At 55.2% G+C, this 15,578-nt stretch overlaps 1 protein-coding gene across 1 annotated transcript; it reads left to right on the forward strand.

Annotated features, from left to right (window-relative positions):
- Nucleotides 1-5,012: 5,012 nt before the first annotated feature.
- On the forward strand, nucleotides 5,013-15,452 carry Cibar2 (CBY1 interacting BAR domain containing 2). Its single transcript, XM_060391879.1, has 9 exons — nucleotides 5,013-5,153; nucleotides 8,227-8,461; nucleotides 10,525-10,593; nucleotides 10,679-10,780; nucleotide 11,334; nucleotides 12,703-12,812; nucleotides 13,181-13,294; nucleotides 14,411-14,512; nucleotides 15,171-15,452. The coding sequence occupies exons 1-9, from the start codon at nucleotides 5,134-5,136 to the stop codon at nucleotides 15,285-15,287; spliced, it is 870 nt and encodes a 289-aa protein (XP_060247862.1). The 5' UTR covers nucleotides 5,013-5,133; the 3' UTR covers nucleotides 15,288-15,452.
- Nucleotides 15,453-15,578: the final 126 nt, after the last annotated feature.

The raw sequence follows: 15,578 nt of genomic DNA on the forward strand, positions 1-15,578 counted from the left end.
CCTCCCACGGACGGTTCTAAGGTCTCCCCCGCTCAGCGCCTCGCAGTACGCATGCGCAATCGCTCCTCCGCTCATTTCTTCAAACGTGCTTCTGTTATAGCACGGTGGTCACTTCCAGGCGCTGGGGACTGTAGGGACAGGGCAGCAGACCATGACAGCAGACATCCCTGCCCTCTGGGCAGGAGGGGAAACAACGGCCCCTACGCGTGGACTAGCAGCGGAACGCAGAGCCTTGGCTACAGTCAGGGCTCAGGCTCTGGGGCCGCTCAGGGAAGCCGTGCCAGGGTGACTCCTCTCCCTGCCTGAGGGACGCGGCGAATGTTTCCCGACAGAGAGTGGGAAAGCATTAAGGGCCCACTGTGGGCAGAGTGCTCAGCATGCGTCGTGGCGTACGGTAGGCGTTCATTCCCTACCACATCACACAGCACCAACAGTTCCCTCCCAGTAAAGCCTTCATGTGTGCGATGAAAAACACATTTTGAGTTTGGGTCACGGCTGGGTGGGTAGAGTGCTCACCTGGCAGGCGCAGAGCCCTGGATGGGGCATGGTGGCAAACGCCTGCCATCCCAGGTCCCGGGTGGTGGCTACAGGAGGATCAGGCGTTCAAGGTTATCCTTGGCTACGCAGACGGTTTGAAAACAGCCTCGGCACACAGAACCTGCCCTCCCCCTAGTTTTATTTTTAAATTTGTGGCTGGCTGGACCCACAGCTTGTCAAATCTGCAGAAACAGTGAAGGGGCTGGGAGACAGATCAACAGGTACTTCCTGCTAAAGCAGGAGGACCTGAGCGCGGATTCCCAGCATGCCTTCCTTTCGCCTCTATTTGCACATCCAGATACACAGCATACAAACATAAAGGGAGCTACAGACTTTCGCAACCCGATACCCGGGTACCATACCAAGCCCTCTGTCCTGGGGGCGCTTCTGCACTCTGACAACTAGGTACCAGCCTGCTGTCCAGGCACCATCCTCCATGGCTGCCCCAGACAGGACTTGGCTCTGGAGCAAGCAGAATAGGGCCAGGCTGCTGGACTGGTATGGTGGCCTGACTGCGGCCCTGGTCCTAGGTCCAAGGAGTCATGGAACCTAGCATGGTGAATTGCTCCCCTAGTGGACAAGCCTCTGGCCAGTGGGGAAGAGGCCCAGCTGGCCACAGGGCACTTTTTGTTCAAAGGACAAACTTGTGTAAAGCCTCAGGATGGTGAATATCCCTGTGCAGCCAGGCCTGAGGGAGGTCACTCTTTGTTCCCTCGGATACAGGTGGCTTAGATGGTGGCTGCTGGCCTTCGCAGCCATCGCCTGAGTCAGCAGAGCTGACTTGGGCACTGTCCCACTTTCTCTGTTCAAGTTGGCTGGTTCCAGAGAAACCAACCATCAGCTCTAGAGCTGGGGTTAGAACCAAGCGGTTTGGCTGTGGGGTCCTCACGGTGGGAGGGTGGCTAGTCAGGATCCAGACTAAAGCCACCAGCCATTCCAAGCTAGGCAGGTGGGAAGTGAGCGCCAGGACAGACTGGGGAGGGGAGGCTGCCATGTGTTCCGTGGCCCTTGGCCTCAGGGATGCCCGCCCCCCATCCCCCAGCTGTGCTGAAAGCCGACAGTCATCGCCAGCTTTCAGACACTCCGGGTAGGGGATTTCTCTCCTGGTTCCGGGACTCACAGAGGGTGTCAGTTTGTGTGGTACCAAATGGGGTCCCCTGTTTGTCTCACGGCCGGGAGTGGTGGAACCCCAGGCTTCTAAGTGTCAGGCAAAGAGTTCTACCTCTGAGCCACATGCCGGCCACAAGACCATGTTTATAAGTTGCACACAGCCTCTCATCTTACACTTAAAGGTAAGAGGGTCAGGGGTTCAAGGTCATCCTTAGCTACATAGTGAGTCCGAGGTCAGCCTGTCATACCTGAGACCCTGTCTCGAAAATAAACCAACCCCCCCCACCTGCCAGCAGGGGAGAGCCACGAGGCCAACCCAAGCAAGATGCTGTGAGCCCACCCAGTAGGGCCTCCTGTGTGGGGAGCGCTGTATGTTCTGCCTCTTTCCTGCCTGGCTCCTGGCTGTGGAGAAATGCCCCAACACTTGGCAGTGTGTATAGATGGCTCTGGCCCTGTGCTGGCTGGGGGCAGTCCTGTGATCTCATTCTGAGAAAGCGGTCCCCAGAATATCATCAGGGAGTTGCCATGGAGACCTTCCCCCTTTATGGCGCATGAGCCCCCGGAGGAGGACTATGTGATGTTTGCTTGTCGGCCAGGCTCTCCTGTGCTCCCAGACACTGTTCTCCGAGTGGGCACAATGCCATGCGCCCGCTGTTCTCTCACTGACATGGCCACAAGTGCCTGGTGATGGCTGTGTACCCAGTAGGCACCTAGTTTATACTCCAGCGAGAGATCACATCCGAACAAATGGCCTAGGATGGACCAGTACTCAGCCTTTAAAAAAATGCCCACAGGGATGCAGGTGGCAGGCCTACCCACCACGCAGTCTGGTTGCTCTTGCCCTGTTATTTAAACGCTTCTTAATGAGGAGGTGACCATGACATCAAGGTGAGCTCCCGGAGGACAGGAGGTCACATGGCAGGCACGGCATGCAGACATTAGGAAACCATAGATCACCAAAAGGGTGGTGGTGGGTGAGGTGACCATTCACGGTCCACACCTCCCGGGCCAGCTGCCTCACCATGGCCGTGGACTCCAGAGCCTCACACAACTGCCCCGGGGGGGGGGAGAGTGACTGTCCAAGTCGCATGGCACACCTGCCCCTGGAGAAAATGGCCACTGCCAGATGGTCTCTGGGCTCCTTTCTCGGGTGGGGAGTGACCAGGATGCATGCACTTGCCTTCGTGAGATGCAAGCTGGGCCTCACGGTATGTGCACCTGTCCCACACGGCTGAGAAAGATGTTCATCTGTAGGGGGAGAAGAAAGACAGACAGACAGAGACAGAAACACAGAGAGAGAGATAGGAGAGACAGGGAGAGACAGAAACAGAGAGACAGACAGGAGAGACAGACAGAGACAGAAACAGAGAGAGAGACAGGAGAGACAGAGACAGAAACAGAGAGAGAGACAGGAAAAGGACAGACTGCAGAGACCCAGACAAGAGCAGAGAGCATGCGCCCTCCAGCGGCCACCCTGGGCTGCGGGCTGGTGACTGGAGATGCAAACTTCCCCCGGCGGCCACCAGATGTCTTTGTTCTGTGTAGCCCAAGGCAGTTTTCATTTTTCAAAATTCAGAAGGCTCTCAAGGCTTCCAAGAGAGCCAAGGAACGAGGCCTCACAGACTCTGTTCTCCACACCTATGTCACACCCGTGTCTCTAGCCTCCTGTGTCCCCGCCGCAGCCCCTCCGCCCGAAGCAGGAGGGCCTGAGTGCGGTCTCTGTCGCCCTCTGGTGGTCACATGCTATAGTACAGGGCAGGCAGGGGCGAAGCTGTTTTACTGCTGGGGTCCTTGACACACAGACAGACTGAGGTAGGGATGTACTAGCCCATGGGCTCTTAGGGGCAGGGTTCATCCATTCCTGCATCCTAGGAGCTGGCCATATCCTTGGGGCATTGATACCCCTCCTCACCCACAGATAGAAAAGCCACGAGCTGTCAATGAATGGGCCCAGGGGCACAGGAAGTGGACAGGTGCCCTGCATGGGTGCTTCCTCGGCGGATTGGAACAGTAGCCTCCAAATGAACCCCACCTCTCATGCTGGGGTGACGCATCTGCTGATCCGATCTGCAGAGACCCCGTTTCCAATAAGGCTATGTTCTGAGGCCTAGGGTGGACCTGTATTTTGGGGAGACACTTTCCAACCAGCAAGCACCCCAGAGCGGAAGGAGTAGAACAGGGCTAGGGGTTGTGTGGGTCACGAGGCACAGAGCACCCCATGTGACACCATCTAGAGAGAAACCCACAGGACTGGCACAGCCCCTGTGGGGCAAGGGCCATGGCTGCCCCAAACAGAAGACAGTACTGAAAAGAGCACAGAGATTTGTCTGTGTGTTGTCTGGGGGACCTATGCCCGCTCCCCAGAAGGACAGCATATCACAGCTGCCACCGACAGGAGCACACAGGCGTGCTCCTGGGGCCAGCTGTCCAGGGGAGCCAGCTCCCACCAAACCTCTCCATCCCAGGGCCAGGGGCGCCATCTTCCTTATTAGGTAATCATCTAAAAGTCTAGAGGGATCAGCGGTTTGCTTCAGGCCATGCAACAGGGCTGAAGTGCAGGATTTGAACCTGGTGCAGCTGACCTTAAAATGTCTGCTTTAGTAAGTGTTTAAAACAAATTCCAGCACGACGAGAGCTGGGAGGCACACAAAGAGGGCCCAGCGGGTTCCCCTCTCCCCCCACACCCCATCTTGGTGCCCCTCCCCTCTCATGAGTTATCAACTTCCTGCCTTGTTTTCCCTGCCTCCGCCAGCAGGCCTGGGTATGACTCTGCTTTGTAGCTTCAGTGAAATGCCAGGCTGTGACCCATAGATCTCTCACCATGAGTAAAACACACCCGGGTCAGTGGGGTTTTAGTGTTCCCATGCTGGGGTCACCTTTCCCAACTCTAACAGTGAGAGTCACATCCTCAGAGAGACCAAGGCCTGCTTGATCTGCTAAGGGCTGCTCCGAGCTGCTGCCCTTCCATCCGCAAGCAAGTCTTCCGCCCTCCTCGCGGCCCCCTCTTTACTGTCTACTTCACCTCGCGCTCACAGTGACACTGGCTCCTAGGCCCCGCCCACCTGGCCTTCTGCCTTGGGACTCACACCTGCACCGGGGCCCTGGGCGAAGTCCCAGGCAAGCTGCCTTCAGGGATTTACCTGTCCCCTCCTTTGAACCCCATATTCAGGCGCTTTGAACCCCATATTCAAAAGTATGTGGAGTCCCCCTGTCCCCCTTCCCATGTCAGAGTGCAGTTAAGCCCCAAAGCAAGGCTGGCCCTCCTCATCTGCTGCGGGGAGGCCCTGGTTGCCCGGCAACCAGCTGGGCTCCTCCCAGGGCTTGCCTGGGATGGCCTGTTGCCTGGCAACCAGGCAGCAGAGTCCCTTGAGCCCAGCCAGACCACACAGCTGGGCCCAGCCGTGGCTGGCTTCTCTCTGCCTAGGGGACCCCCTGAGGCCCTGTCCTTATTCCCCAAGATCAAGGCAGCAGGTGCCTCCGTCCACAATGAACGTCCTCCTCTCCAGGTGAGCAGCCTGCGCTGCCGGCGGGAGTCTCACGTTCGCAATGCATCTGGGAGGAGGGCAGGTGAGCTCCCTGCCGGTGGACGGAGGATAGGGCTTGGACCACAGAGCTTCCCAGAATCCCATCTGTCTGCCACTCACTCATGGTCTGTCCTCCGCTTCCTGCATGTACCTCCTGGAAACCCCTCCAACAACTCAGGCCCCAGACCCTGCTGCCCTCGGGGAGCACTGACCGCTGCTCTACCTAATGCCCCAGGCTCACTGTCACCTGCCCTCCCTGATTGGCTTTGAGACTCCATGTGGCCCAGACTTCCAGTGCCTGGATGTGCCTAGTGTGCTTCTTAAAAGCCGGCTGCCAGCCTCACTCCCTGATTCCCAGAGCCTGGGACCCGAATGTCCAGCTGTGTCTGAGTGGTGTAGTTCTGGGGTCTGGGCAGCTTTCTTTGCCTCAGTTTACTTGATTTTAAGATGGCAACAGCAAGCCAGGCGGCGATGACACATGACTTTAATCCCAGCAGAGGTAGGTGGTATCTGGGCTCAAGGCCAGGATGGTCTACAGAGAGAGTTCCAGTACACACATACACACACACACACACACACACACACACACAATGGCAATGGCAACATCTTTGGAAGTGTGAACAGAGCATTTGCAAACTACAAAGCTAAGGTGAGGAGGGGTGAGAGACTGCTTCCCACCAGTCCCGCTGGGGAACACTGCTAGAGGGGCTTGGGTTCTAGAGAGGGAGAGCAGCGAGGGACAGGGACAACCTGGGGCTGAGGGGGTGAATGCGGCGGGGTGCCTAAGGAGGCAGATGCTGCAGCAGGTTCCTGTACTCTTAAGACTGGGTCCATGTGTCATCACTGAACACTAGTTGTGGACAGGTTGCAGGGTGGGGGTGGGGCGGACAAGGATGGGTCATGGGGGTGTGTGGCGTGAGCCCTGGCAGTGTGTCAGGAAGGGCAGGAGAGTGTGAGGGATGGTAGTCAGGGGTCTTCAAGGTGCTCTGTGGAGGAGCCCAGGGCCGGCGGGGAGGAAGGAGAGACCAACTAGAGGAGTAAGGGTGGGCAAGGGCACCCCGCAGTGAGCTTGGTGGGGACACATGGTGCCATGCAGCACCCAGGGGGGCCATCACAGCTGTCCACAGCAGCATGTCCCCGTTGGAGCATCCCTGGTACCCAGGGGACTGCAAGAAACAAGAGGCTGAGAAGGAGAGAGGGCCCGCAAAAACAGTCCTCCTAACAATTAAGTATGAAATTAATTATGTATTTGTGTGTCTTTGACATGTTTGTGGCTGGCTGTGTGTGCCTGTGCACGCTTGTGTACAGACCAGAGAAGGACATTGGGTACCCTGCTCTATTGTTCTCTGCCTTATTTCCTGAGACAGGTTCTTTCACAGAGCCGGGAGCTAGGCTGGCAGCCAGCAAATCAGGCATCCTCTGGTCTCTGTGCCCCAGAATGATGGCACTCAGGGGCAGTTAGGACCACTCCTGACCCCCCCTTTTTTTAATTTGGGAGTCTCTCTCTCTCTCTCTCTCTCTCTCTCTCTCTCTCTCTCTCTCTCTCTCTCTCTCTCTGTGTGTTTTGTTTTGTTTTTGAAACAGAGTTTCTTTATGTAGTGCTGTCTGTCCTGGAACTCTGTGTAGATCAGGCTGGCCTCAAACTCACATAGATCTGCCTGTCTCTGCCTCCCCAGTGCTGGAATTAAAGTCATGCATGACCACACCAGCTCATATTTTTATACTTTTAGTTATGTATGTGTGCATACAGGTGTGGATTTGTGCACGGGAGTACAGGGGCCCACAGAGACCTGCAGAGGGCACCAGATCCCCTGGAACTGCAGTTACGGTGGTTGTGAGCCTGAGAACTGAATCTGGGTTTTTCTACAACAGCACTAGACATGCTTAACCACTAAGCCATCTCTTCAGCTCCGTCCCCCACCCCGTAGTTAACACAGGTGATAGGGATCTGTGTAAATACACTTTGGGGGGGGGTTTCGAGACAGGGTTTCTCTGTGTAGTAAGAGCCCTGGCTACCCTGAACTCACTTTGTAGGCCAGTAGAGATCTGCCTGCCTCTGCCTTCTGGCTGTGGCAATAGGGATCTGAACTCGGGACTTCATGCTTGTGGGGTGGGGATTTTTTTTTTCCCCACTGAGCTGTTCTCCAGGCCTTCAAACTATCTCTGTCAGCCTCAAATAGATTCCCACAGGGTTATTCATTTAACCCAAAAGCTTCTAAGAAGGGAGAAAGCGTGGGTAGCGTGCGGAGGACCTGTGGGAGTGGAGGGGCTGGAGAAGAAGCCTCTGCAGCTGGTACAGTGGGGTACACCAATGTGGAGAGTGCCGCAGCCCTTCACAGGCCCCAGGGACTGAGGCTGCGTTTGGACAAAGGCCCTACCTGATCCATTCACTTTTGCCCATCCATGGGGCACAGGCAGGTGTTAAGGTTTTGTTTATATAGAACTATATTTGTTTCTCCTTTAGCCCAGCTATCACACAAATAATTGAGACTCTTATTTTAACAAGCTTCACAGCACAAGAACTGAGCAGTGATTAATATATCTTTAACCCTCTACACTCTTCTGGTTTCCTCCCAGCGCACATCCCAGAGATACTCACACTTTGTAGCTTTCCTGCCAGCTCCTCTCCTGATGTCATCCCAGACCTCTGCTGGTCTCTCAGTCTCCTACTTCCTCTTCTAAGTCCTCCTCCCCTGGCTGTCAGGAAGTCCAGCCCTATTCTCTCCCCTGCTCAGCTATTGGCTGTAAGCTGCTTTATTGGCATATCAGGGAACAATTGGGGAGCGGTGTTTACACAGCATTGAGACAGGAGATTCTCAGAACAAGGACGGCAACCAGATATGGGGGGTAGGGAGTACAGAAATCAGCATTTGAATTACACAATAACCTTATGCCTACAGGCTGGTCTTGTCCTCTGCCTCAGTGGGCCCAAGATTTCACTCAGAACTGTCCAGGGACCAGGTGCTTAGATGGTGCCTGCCACATTAGAGAGGTGGGTATGGTGGTTCCAGTGACCCTGATCTTGTCTGCACTTGGTGTCACCACCCTTATCCAGAGACAGCCAGGTAAGGGCTATGGAGAACACGGTGACCAATGCTGAGAGGTATTTCGGTCAGTTCTGCTCACTGCTGGCCTCGTACACGCGTAAGACGGCCCGGCTCCGTGACAAGGCTGACCAGCTGGTGAAGCAGCTGATCGACTTCGCCAACACTGAGAACCCCGAGCTTCGGGCTACCATGCGTGACTTCGCCGAGGACCTGGCTAAAGTGCAGGATTACCGTCAGGCCGAGGTAAGCATGGCGGCCTGGGGCGGGAGTGAGAACTGGAACATTCCCTCCAATCACGGTCACACTGCTGACAGGGCAGAGAGCTAGAAGGCTTCACTACGTTGGTTGAGGACCACTCCAGGCAAGGGGACCTGGGAGGCTACTGAGGGCCCCATGAGGGACAGTTCTGAGTGTAGGGGAGAGGATGAAGGAGACAGCGATGGAGTGATGTCATTTCAGAAACCCCTGTGTGACTTGCAGAGAAGAGTACTTGGTTCTACTGTGGCCGAGCATTACAGAGGGGGGGCACGAGGCACAGGTTGTGTAACAGACAGCTCCTGCTACACCCACGTATAGCCAGGCAGGGGCAAGCTCTTGGGACAGGGTGACTGTCCCTGAAAGAGGTTACTGTGCTTCTCCCATTGTGCGTGGAGGGATGTCACGTGCTCACTGCCTATGCCCACTGTCCTTCTGGGGGAACAAGGTCACTCTGAAGCATTATCTGCCTAGAACGCAAGGCCAGTCTCCTGCCTCAGCCTCCTGTGTGCCAAGATCACAGGTGTGAGGTAACCTTCCCTGCTCTCTAACTAGAGGGAAAATTGAAGCTTCCGGCTCCATGCTGAGCAGCTGAGGGCATCCCCACCTGGTTTCAGGGCCTGGCTTCTGCCCTGCCTTTCAAGCTGAGAGCTGGCGCTGAGCCTAAGAAAGAGCTCATGCAGCCACCAAGAAGGACTTAAAAGGTTTCTGTTCTTAAAAGGTTTAGGACATCAAAGGGACAGAGAAAGGAATTGCAACAGAGTTTTCTGAAAGTAGGGAAAGGGTGGGACTGTCCTTTCCATGGCCCTGTCCTCTCCTAACACGGCCCCTCTCAAGGGTCAGAGGTACTGGCAAGGAGTGGCCTGATGGGTTCCTGCCAGTTCTGCTTCTTTGAGAAGGCCAAGTCCCAAGACGCTAGGAGCCATGACGGGAGAGACCTTTTTGGCTGCCTTGCCTAGACACCGGCCTCCCAGGTTTCCTCCATCAAGCCCAGGACTCCTTTGCAGCTGGTGCAGCCCCAAGACCCAGAACAGCATCTTATGATCCTACGGGGTGCTGTGTGTGTGTGTGTGGGGGGAGGGTTAGCTTGTCATGGTTGAGATCAAACACCTCACACCTAAGGAGGGGAGGGTTGACTGTGGTTCACGTGGCGGGGAAGTCATGCCAGCTAGTGTGAGGCAGGCCGGTCACTTTGCCCTTGCAGTCAGTGATGAAGGTGGGTGCTCATCTCACCTCCCTTTTCTTCAGTCCCAGGCTCCAGCCCGGGGAATGGGGCCACCCACTGTTATAGGACGGGCCTTCCCATCTCAGTTAACCCAACCCAGAAACTGCCCCCACGGATGTGGGCAGAGTTTGCCCTCTGGGTAATTCTAGGTCCCGTCAAGTTGACAATCAATGTCAACCACGTGGGCGAGAGGGGGCCCTTGCCCTTTTTCTCTGCTTCCTGAGCTGTCAGCTGCTAAGGAAACCAGGAATCTGAAGGCTGGGATGGTGCCGGAGGTCTGAGGGTCTCACATCTCTTCCTGCGCCCACTCACTGGCCCCGCCAGTACCAGAGATCAGGGAGAGCAATCAGCTGGGACTCCTACATCAGTCTTTGCTTTCTGCAACCTCCATTTACTTTTCCAAGCAGCTGGACACCTCGAGGCAGTCTGGGGCCCCAAACTGCATTAGACCCAGGAGAGAGAAGGAGGGTCTGAAGTCCTCTCTCTGCTGTGCTGGGTCTCTCCACATAAACTCTCCCCAGAACATGCCACCCTCCCTAGTGGTACCCCTAAGTCCTGTACTTGGTGGTGTCCCCTTAGACTCTGTGCACATCCCACTGAGATACCCTGGGGTGCAGCCACTGTCCCAGGCCACAGAGGGGGACACCAGCTTAAAGGACTGAGCACATGATCAGAGCCCCTCGAAGGCAGAGCCAGGTGCTTGCCAGGCCTGGGGCTTGCTGTTCCAGGTGTGGACCCTGCGTGTGCCCTCTGGAGCTTCAGGCGCCTGGCCCCTCATGAAAGCTGACATCTCTGTTTTTCTCATGCTGCCACATGTGCCCTGAAGGTTGAGAGGCTGGAAGCCAAGGTCATCAGCCCCCTGAAGCTCTATGGTGCCCAGATAAAGCAGACCCGGGTGAGCTGGGCGCGCCTCAAGGTATGCAGGGGCAGGGCCAGGCCCCTTGGGATCCCTAGGAAACGGCCCTCTTTTTTCTGTATAGGCAGATATCAAGAAATGTAAACGTGTCCAAAATAATGAGATCAAACAACTGGAAAAGCTGGAGAAACTGAGGCAGAAGTCACCCTCAGATAGACAGATGATTGTATCCTTCCTGCTAGGCTGGGGCTCTCCCACGCAGTGTGCTGAAGGGCTTTGGGATCTGGACCCACCGGGCAGGGGTTGCCAAGGGGTACCACCCGCAGGCCACCTGGCTTCACCTGAATCCTTAACAGTCCTCCTCAGTCTCAGGTGAGTGTCATGTGTCGAATTTTCATCTGGGGCAGGTGGCACCACAACACCTTAGACAGGTAAAAAGAAAAGACCTCGTGGAATGGCAGGTGAGATTTACTGGGTGAGGCTGGCACACACAGGGCATGGTGCAGCAGGGTGAGGCAAGGGGAGGGTGGTTGCTAAGGATCAGGAGATCTGGGGTCTGCCCAGCAAACCACCCAGTCTAGGGGTCACCTACCCTGATCACAGGGTAGCCACTGCCCACCCCAGCCCTTGCCTAAGCAGCTCTGGAAAGCTTGGGTATGAATGCCAGTCCCTGAGAGATGGCGGGCACTACCGTCTCTCCATGCCTCTCAACTAGGTGCCTGTGAGCCCAGCGCAGGACCATGGGGGCTTGTCACCTCTGCCCTGCTTGTCACTAGAAGAGTGGCCTCATTCAGAGTGGCCCTTCATGGACCTAAGTCATAGTTTTGCTTTGACCCCTGGGGACATTTTAGATTGTCACGTGGGAGGGTGTCACCAGAGCAGACAGTCTCCAGTCTAAGCTGGCTTACACACACACACACACACACACACACACACACACACACACACACACACTGCTCAGAGATTGGGGTCAGAATCCATAACTGTGGGGCCCTTCTGGCCTCATCACGGGTAGGTAAGCAGGCTGCTCCCTTGGGAACATAGGGGATTGGCCCCACCCCTTCCAGCATCTAGGCCACATTTCCACTGGGCTCTTCACCCCTGTCCCCTCCCACACCTTCCCTCTGCAGTCACAGCTTCCTCCAGCTCACTCCTGTTTATCAGAGAACTAGGGATCACTGCACACCTCAGGTCAGGTGAATCAGCAGCCCACGTGCTGCAGCAGCCTATGGTACGCTCTACTGTGTCTGGTGACCTGTGGACAGGGCACAGGTCTTAGGAGGTGGACACCTTTGGATCCACCGTGTTGGTGTCCATTCTGTAACATAAAGAACACCACACTGGGAGCAAGGGGATCAGGCATGGCTTTCGGCCTGGAATGGGCACCTCTGAATTCTACCTCAGCCCCTACCAGGGCCCCCATGTCCTGATAGCCCATCTGTTCAGAGCCCAGCTCTCCTCCCCTGTTGGGGAGCCTTCTGGGCACCAGCCCCTAGCTCCCCTGTCCCACCATTTTACAATGGACACAGCTTGTTTAATGTCACACGCGTCCTTAAATGCCAAACACAGAAGTTCTAGTGAAGGCTTCTTGGGGACTGGGCTTGGCATGGAGCCGGCTTTGCTCTGAAAAGGAGGGAACAGGGCATTCATCTGCCACTGTCCATAGGCAGAATCTGTTACTAAGAATATGGAGGCCCCACAGGATAAAGCTCAGACCTGCAAGTGCCCACCTTGGAATGATAATTGCTGTTGTTAGCGATGTTGGGGGTGGGTTTGGGGCTCTCAAGGCCTTGCATGGGCGGAGCATGGGCTCCTCTGTAGAGGGTCTCCACACTCCCTACTGTCTAATTCTCCCAACTCTGCAAGCAGGTCTCATTACCATCTCCCAGTCACAGGCAAGGAAATTCAAGCTCAGAGGAGTTAAGTGACTTGTCTGAGGTCACACAGCTAAGAAGCAAGTCTGTCCAAACTGTGATCACTCTTTTACCATGGTCCGACCTGGCCATTTCTTCAGTGACTATGTTAGCAAGAGACCTCAGGAGTCAGGAGAAACTGTTCCAAAGAAGATGGAAGGACTGAGAACAACTGAGAATAGTATGCAGGGGCCAGGACCACCCTGTGATGCTTTCTGCCTCTTGTGTCCCCGAGGCCAGGCGGAGACCAGTGCACAGAGGGCCTCAGTGGACACTAACCGTTCTACCCACCACCTGGCAGAGACAGTGGATGCCTTCCAGGAACAAAAGCTGAAGGACCTCCGGGTAGGCAGTGGCAGCCTTGTGCACGTATGTAGGCATATGTAAATGCCTCTCATCTCCAGGATCCATAAGATCAGCTAAACCCAAGACCACCTGGCCTCTAGGCCCTGGGTGGGTATTGGAGAAATAACTATGGAAACTATGGAATGAATGAATGTGCATCTAAATGAATAAATCTGGGAACTGGTGCAGGCTGTCTAGATAGGAGGCCTTTCAAAAGGCCACTGTTAGTGTGGGGTGAAAGGGACTTGGCACCCATGGGGTCTTCATGCCTGCGAGTAGAGGGCTATGCCCGGAAAACTTTCAAAGGCTTGGGTGTCCACGGCATGACCCTGTGCGGTGCTGCTACGCTGACCTGTGCTCTCCCATAGAAAATCTTCTCTGACTTCGTGACCATTGAGATGGTATTCCACGCAAAGGCGGTGGAGGTGTATTCCAGCGCTTTCCAGACCCTGGAGAACTATGACGTGGGCAGAGACCTGCAGGTGGGTCTCCCCTCCGTGGGCTTGACTGCTCCCTCGGGGATTTCTGTCTGGTTGAGGGCTGGTTGAAGTAGCTCTGATGAGCTACTTCAAACGCTTGGTCCTGGTACCACCCCTGTCGGGCAGTCTTCCTCTGGCCGCCTGGAATGTCACCTGCTCGGCACCACACCACCATTTAGTACTGAAGAGGAGAAGCAAGGACAAAAGCCTTTTGTGGTTGGCACTCAGCTCTTAGTGAAAGGCTCTGACTGTCCCCAGCCTCACGGATTAGGTTCGCAGCAAGCTCTGCCTGCAGAGCCCGGCCCCAAACCCACTCCTGTGAGCCAATCACCCGTGCCTTTATCTTGTGGCTTTGGGCCACAATCTGGAACTGGGCTATTTCAAAGGCCTCTTTCTGTGTGTGCAGATGGTGGTGGGAGGTAGCTGTCCTCCGGACACATGCTCTGTGCAAGAGGAAAGGTGCCTTGGGAGGCGGGGGGGGGAGGGTTATGGGTGTGGAACTTGGTGGCTGAGCCAGCAGCCCACAAAGCCCACAGCATGGCACCTAGCCCATGGTGGGTTGTTCCCACCAGCCAGCGGCCTGAGACATGGGGTAGACTAAGGCCTTGGTGGAACCAAGAGGAAGTCACTCTCTGTGCTCCTTTCGGGATGTTACAGGTGATCCACTAAGGGTCAAGAACGGAATGGGAGATGGAAGATCCATCAAAGGGTTTTTACATAAACATTAAGACCACAGTAGGCTACAGAAAAGCCCCATATTCTCCAAAGTTTCATTCATCTCTATGGTCCATGATAGCCTCAGTCATGATCCCCCTGCCTCAGCCTCAGTGCCAGAGCCACAGGTATGCGGCCCAACTCTCAGCTCTATATTGTCTCAGGGGTTGAGAGTGATTTCAAACTGGCTGTTCTCCTGTATGACAGCATTACCTAGAGTCTTTGGGTCTTAGCTTTTCCATCTGTTTGATGGGATTAGAACACCCTCCAGGGGGCTGCTGTAGGATCCGTGAAATATCAAAAATAGGAAGTGCCCAGAGGTGCCTCACAGCCTCCTATCTTTGCTTCCCACTCCGCTCCTGTGCTTTTGAGCTGGATCTAGCCATCCTTATCTTTCCTTGGCAGGACTTCAGAACCAAGATGCGTGGAATTTATGGGCACAGTGAAGCTCGGCCACTCACAGACACCAACCCCTCTCCATCTGTCCCCTGGCCTCTGGCCAGCCAGGTGAGCACTTACATATCATGGGAGTTAATCCAGTTAATGTGAAGGAAGCAAGCAAGCGGCTGGCTGGCTGACAGCCGGAGCATCGGAGGTACTGCTGGGGAGGGCTCCATATCCGCCTGCATATGCTCACCACCCCAGAGGCATGCCAAAGGGCGTGCACTGGAAGGGTCTGGCATGACAGATCTGCCTTGACCTCACCTGGGCCACAGGCAGATCCAGAACTTCTCAGAGGGTAGGAACAAGGCACACTCACTAAATGTCATCTGTCGGCTCGGGAAAAGTTTGCTCTCATCAGCCTCAGGTTGCTGCTCAGGGAAATTGGCAGTGTCTGTAAGTGGAATGTGGCCAGGACAGGCATGGCCCTAGTGACAGTGAGGGGAGTGAGAACTATGAATACAGGTGGCCACTGTGAGGGGAGAGGACCAGTGCCAGGGTCTATCACTGAGCTTCATGAAGGTCTTTTTTAAGAGCAGTGAAAGAAATTGGGCTTTCTCCAAAATCCCTCTACCTGGCTTGGTAGTCTTGCCTTCTCTTGACCTCACCTGCCAAGGTGCTCATGGCCATAGTCACTCCTTATAGTGGTATAGGAGAGACACCTTCCAACTCACTGCCAATGCTGGCTTGGATGTTGTGGCTGTGACTTCTCTTTGTCATTCAGAGTGTTCAGAGCACTGTGGCACAACAGGGGAAGGATGAGGAGGAGTGTGAGGCTGACTCTGTGGAAGAGATCCCTCTGGAGGACCTCAGGGGACAGCAGCAGGGACACTGTGACTAGGAAGAGGATCCCAGTGGCAAGTGGAAAGCCTAGGCTGGCCTGGACCTTGGTGTGTTCTGCTTATGTCCTTGGGTCAGGGGTCCCTGGGACCTTACTTCCCTTATCGGTGCAGTAGGCTGCTCTGCAGACCTGTAATTCCCACTATCAATAAAAGATATGTGATTTTCATCTGCATCCTTGCTTTGCCCGGTTCCTGCCTTCATCTGGGGACAGGAGTAGCCATACTTGTGTTAATGCTAAAAGCATGGTGGATTCACTTCTGGGGTCTTCCCTGTTGAGCACTATCAACTG

The sequence above is a fragment of the Meriones unguiculatus genome, chromosome 10, assembly GCF_030254825.1.
Source record: "Meriones unguiculatus strain TT.TT164.6M chromosome 10, Bangor_MerUng_6.1, whole genome shotgun sequence".
Classification (NCBI taxonomy): domain Eukaryota; kingdom Metazoa; phylum Chordata; class Mammalia; order Rodentia; family Muridae; genus Meriones; species Meriones unguiculatus.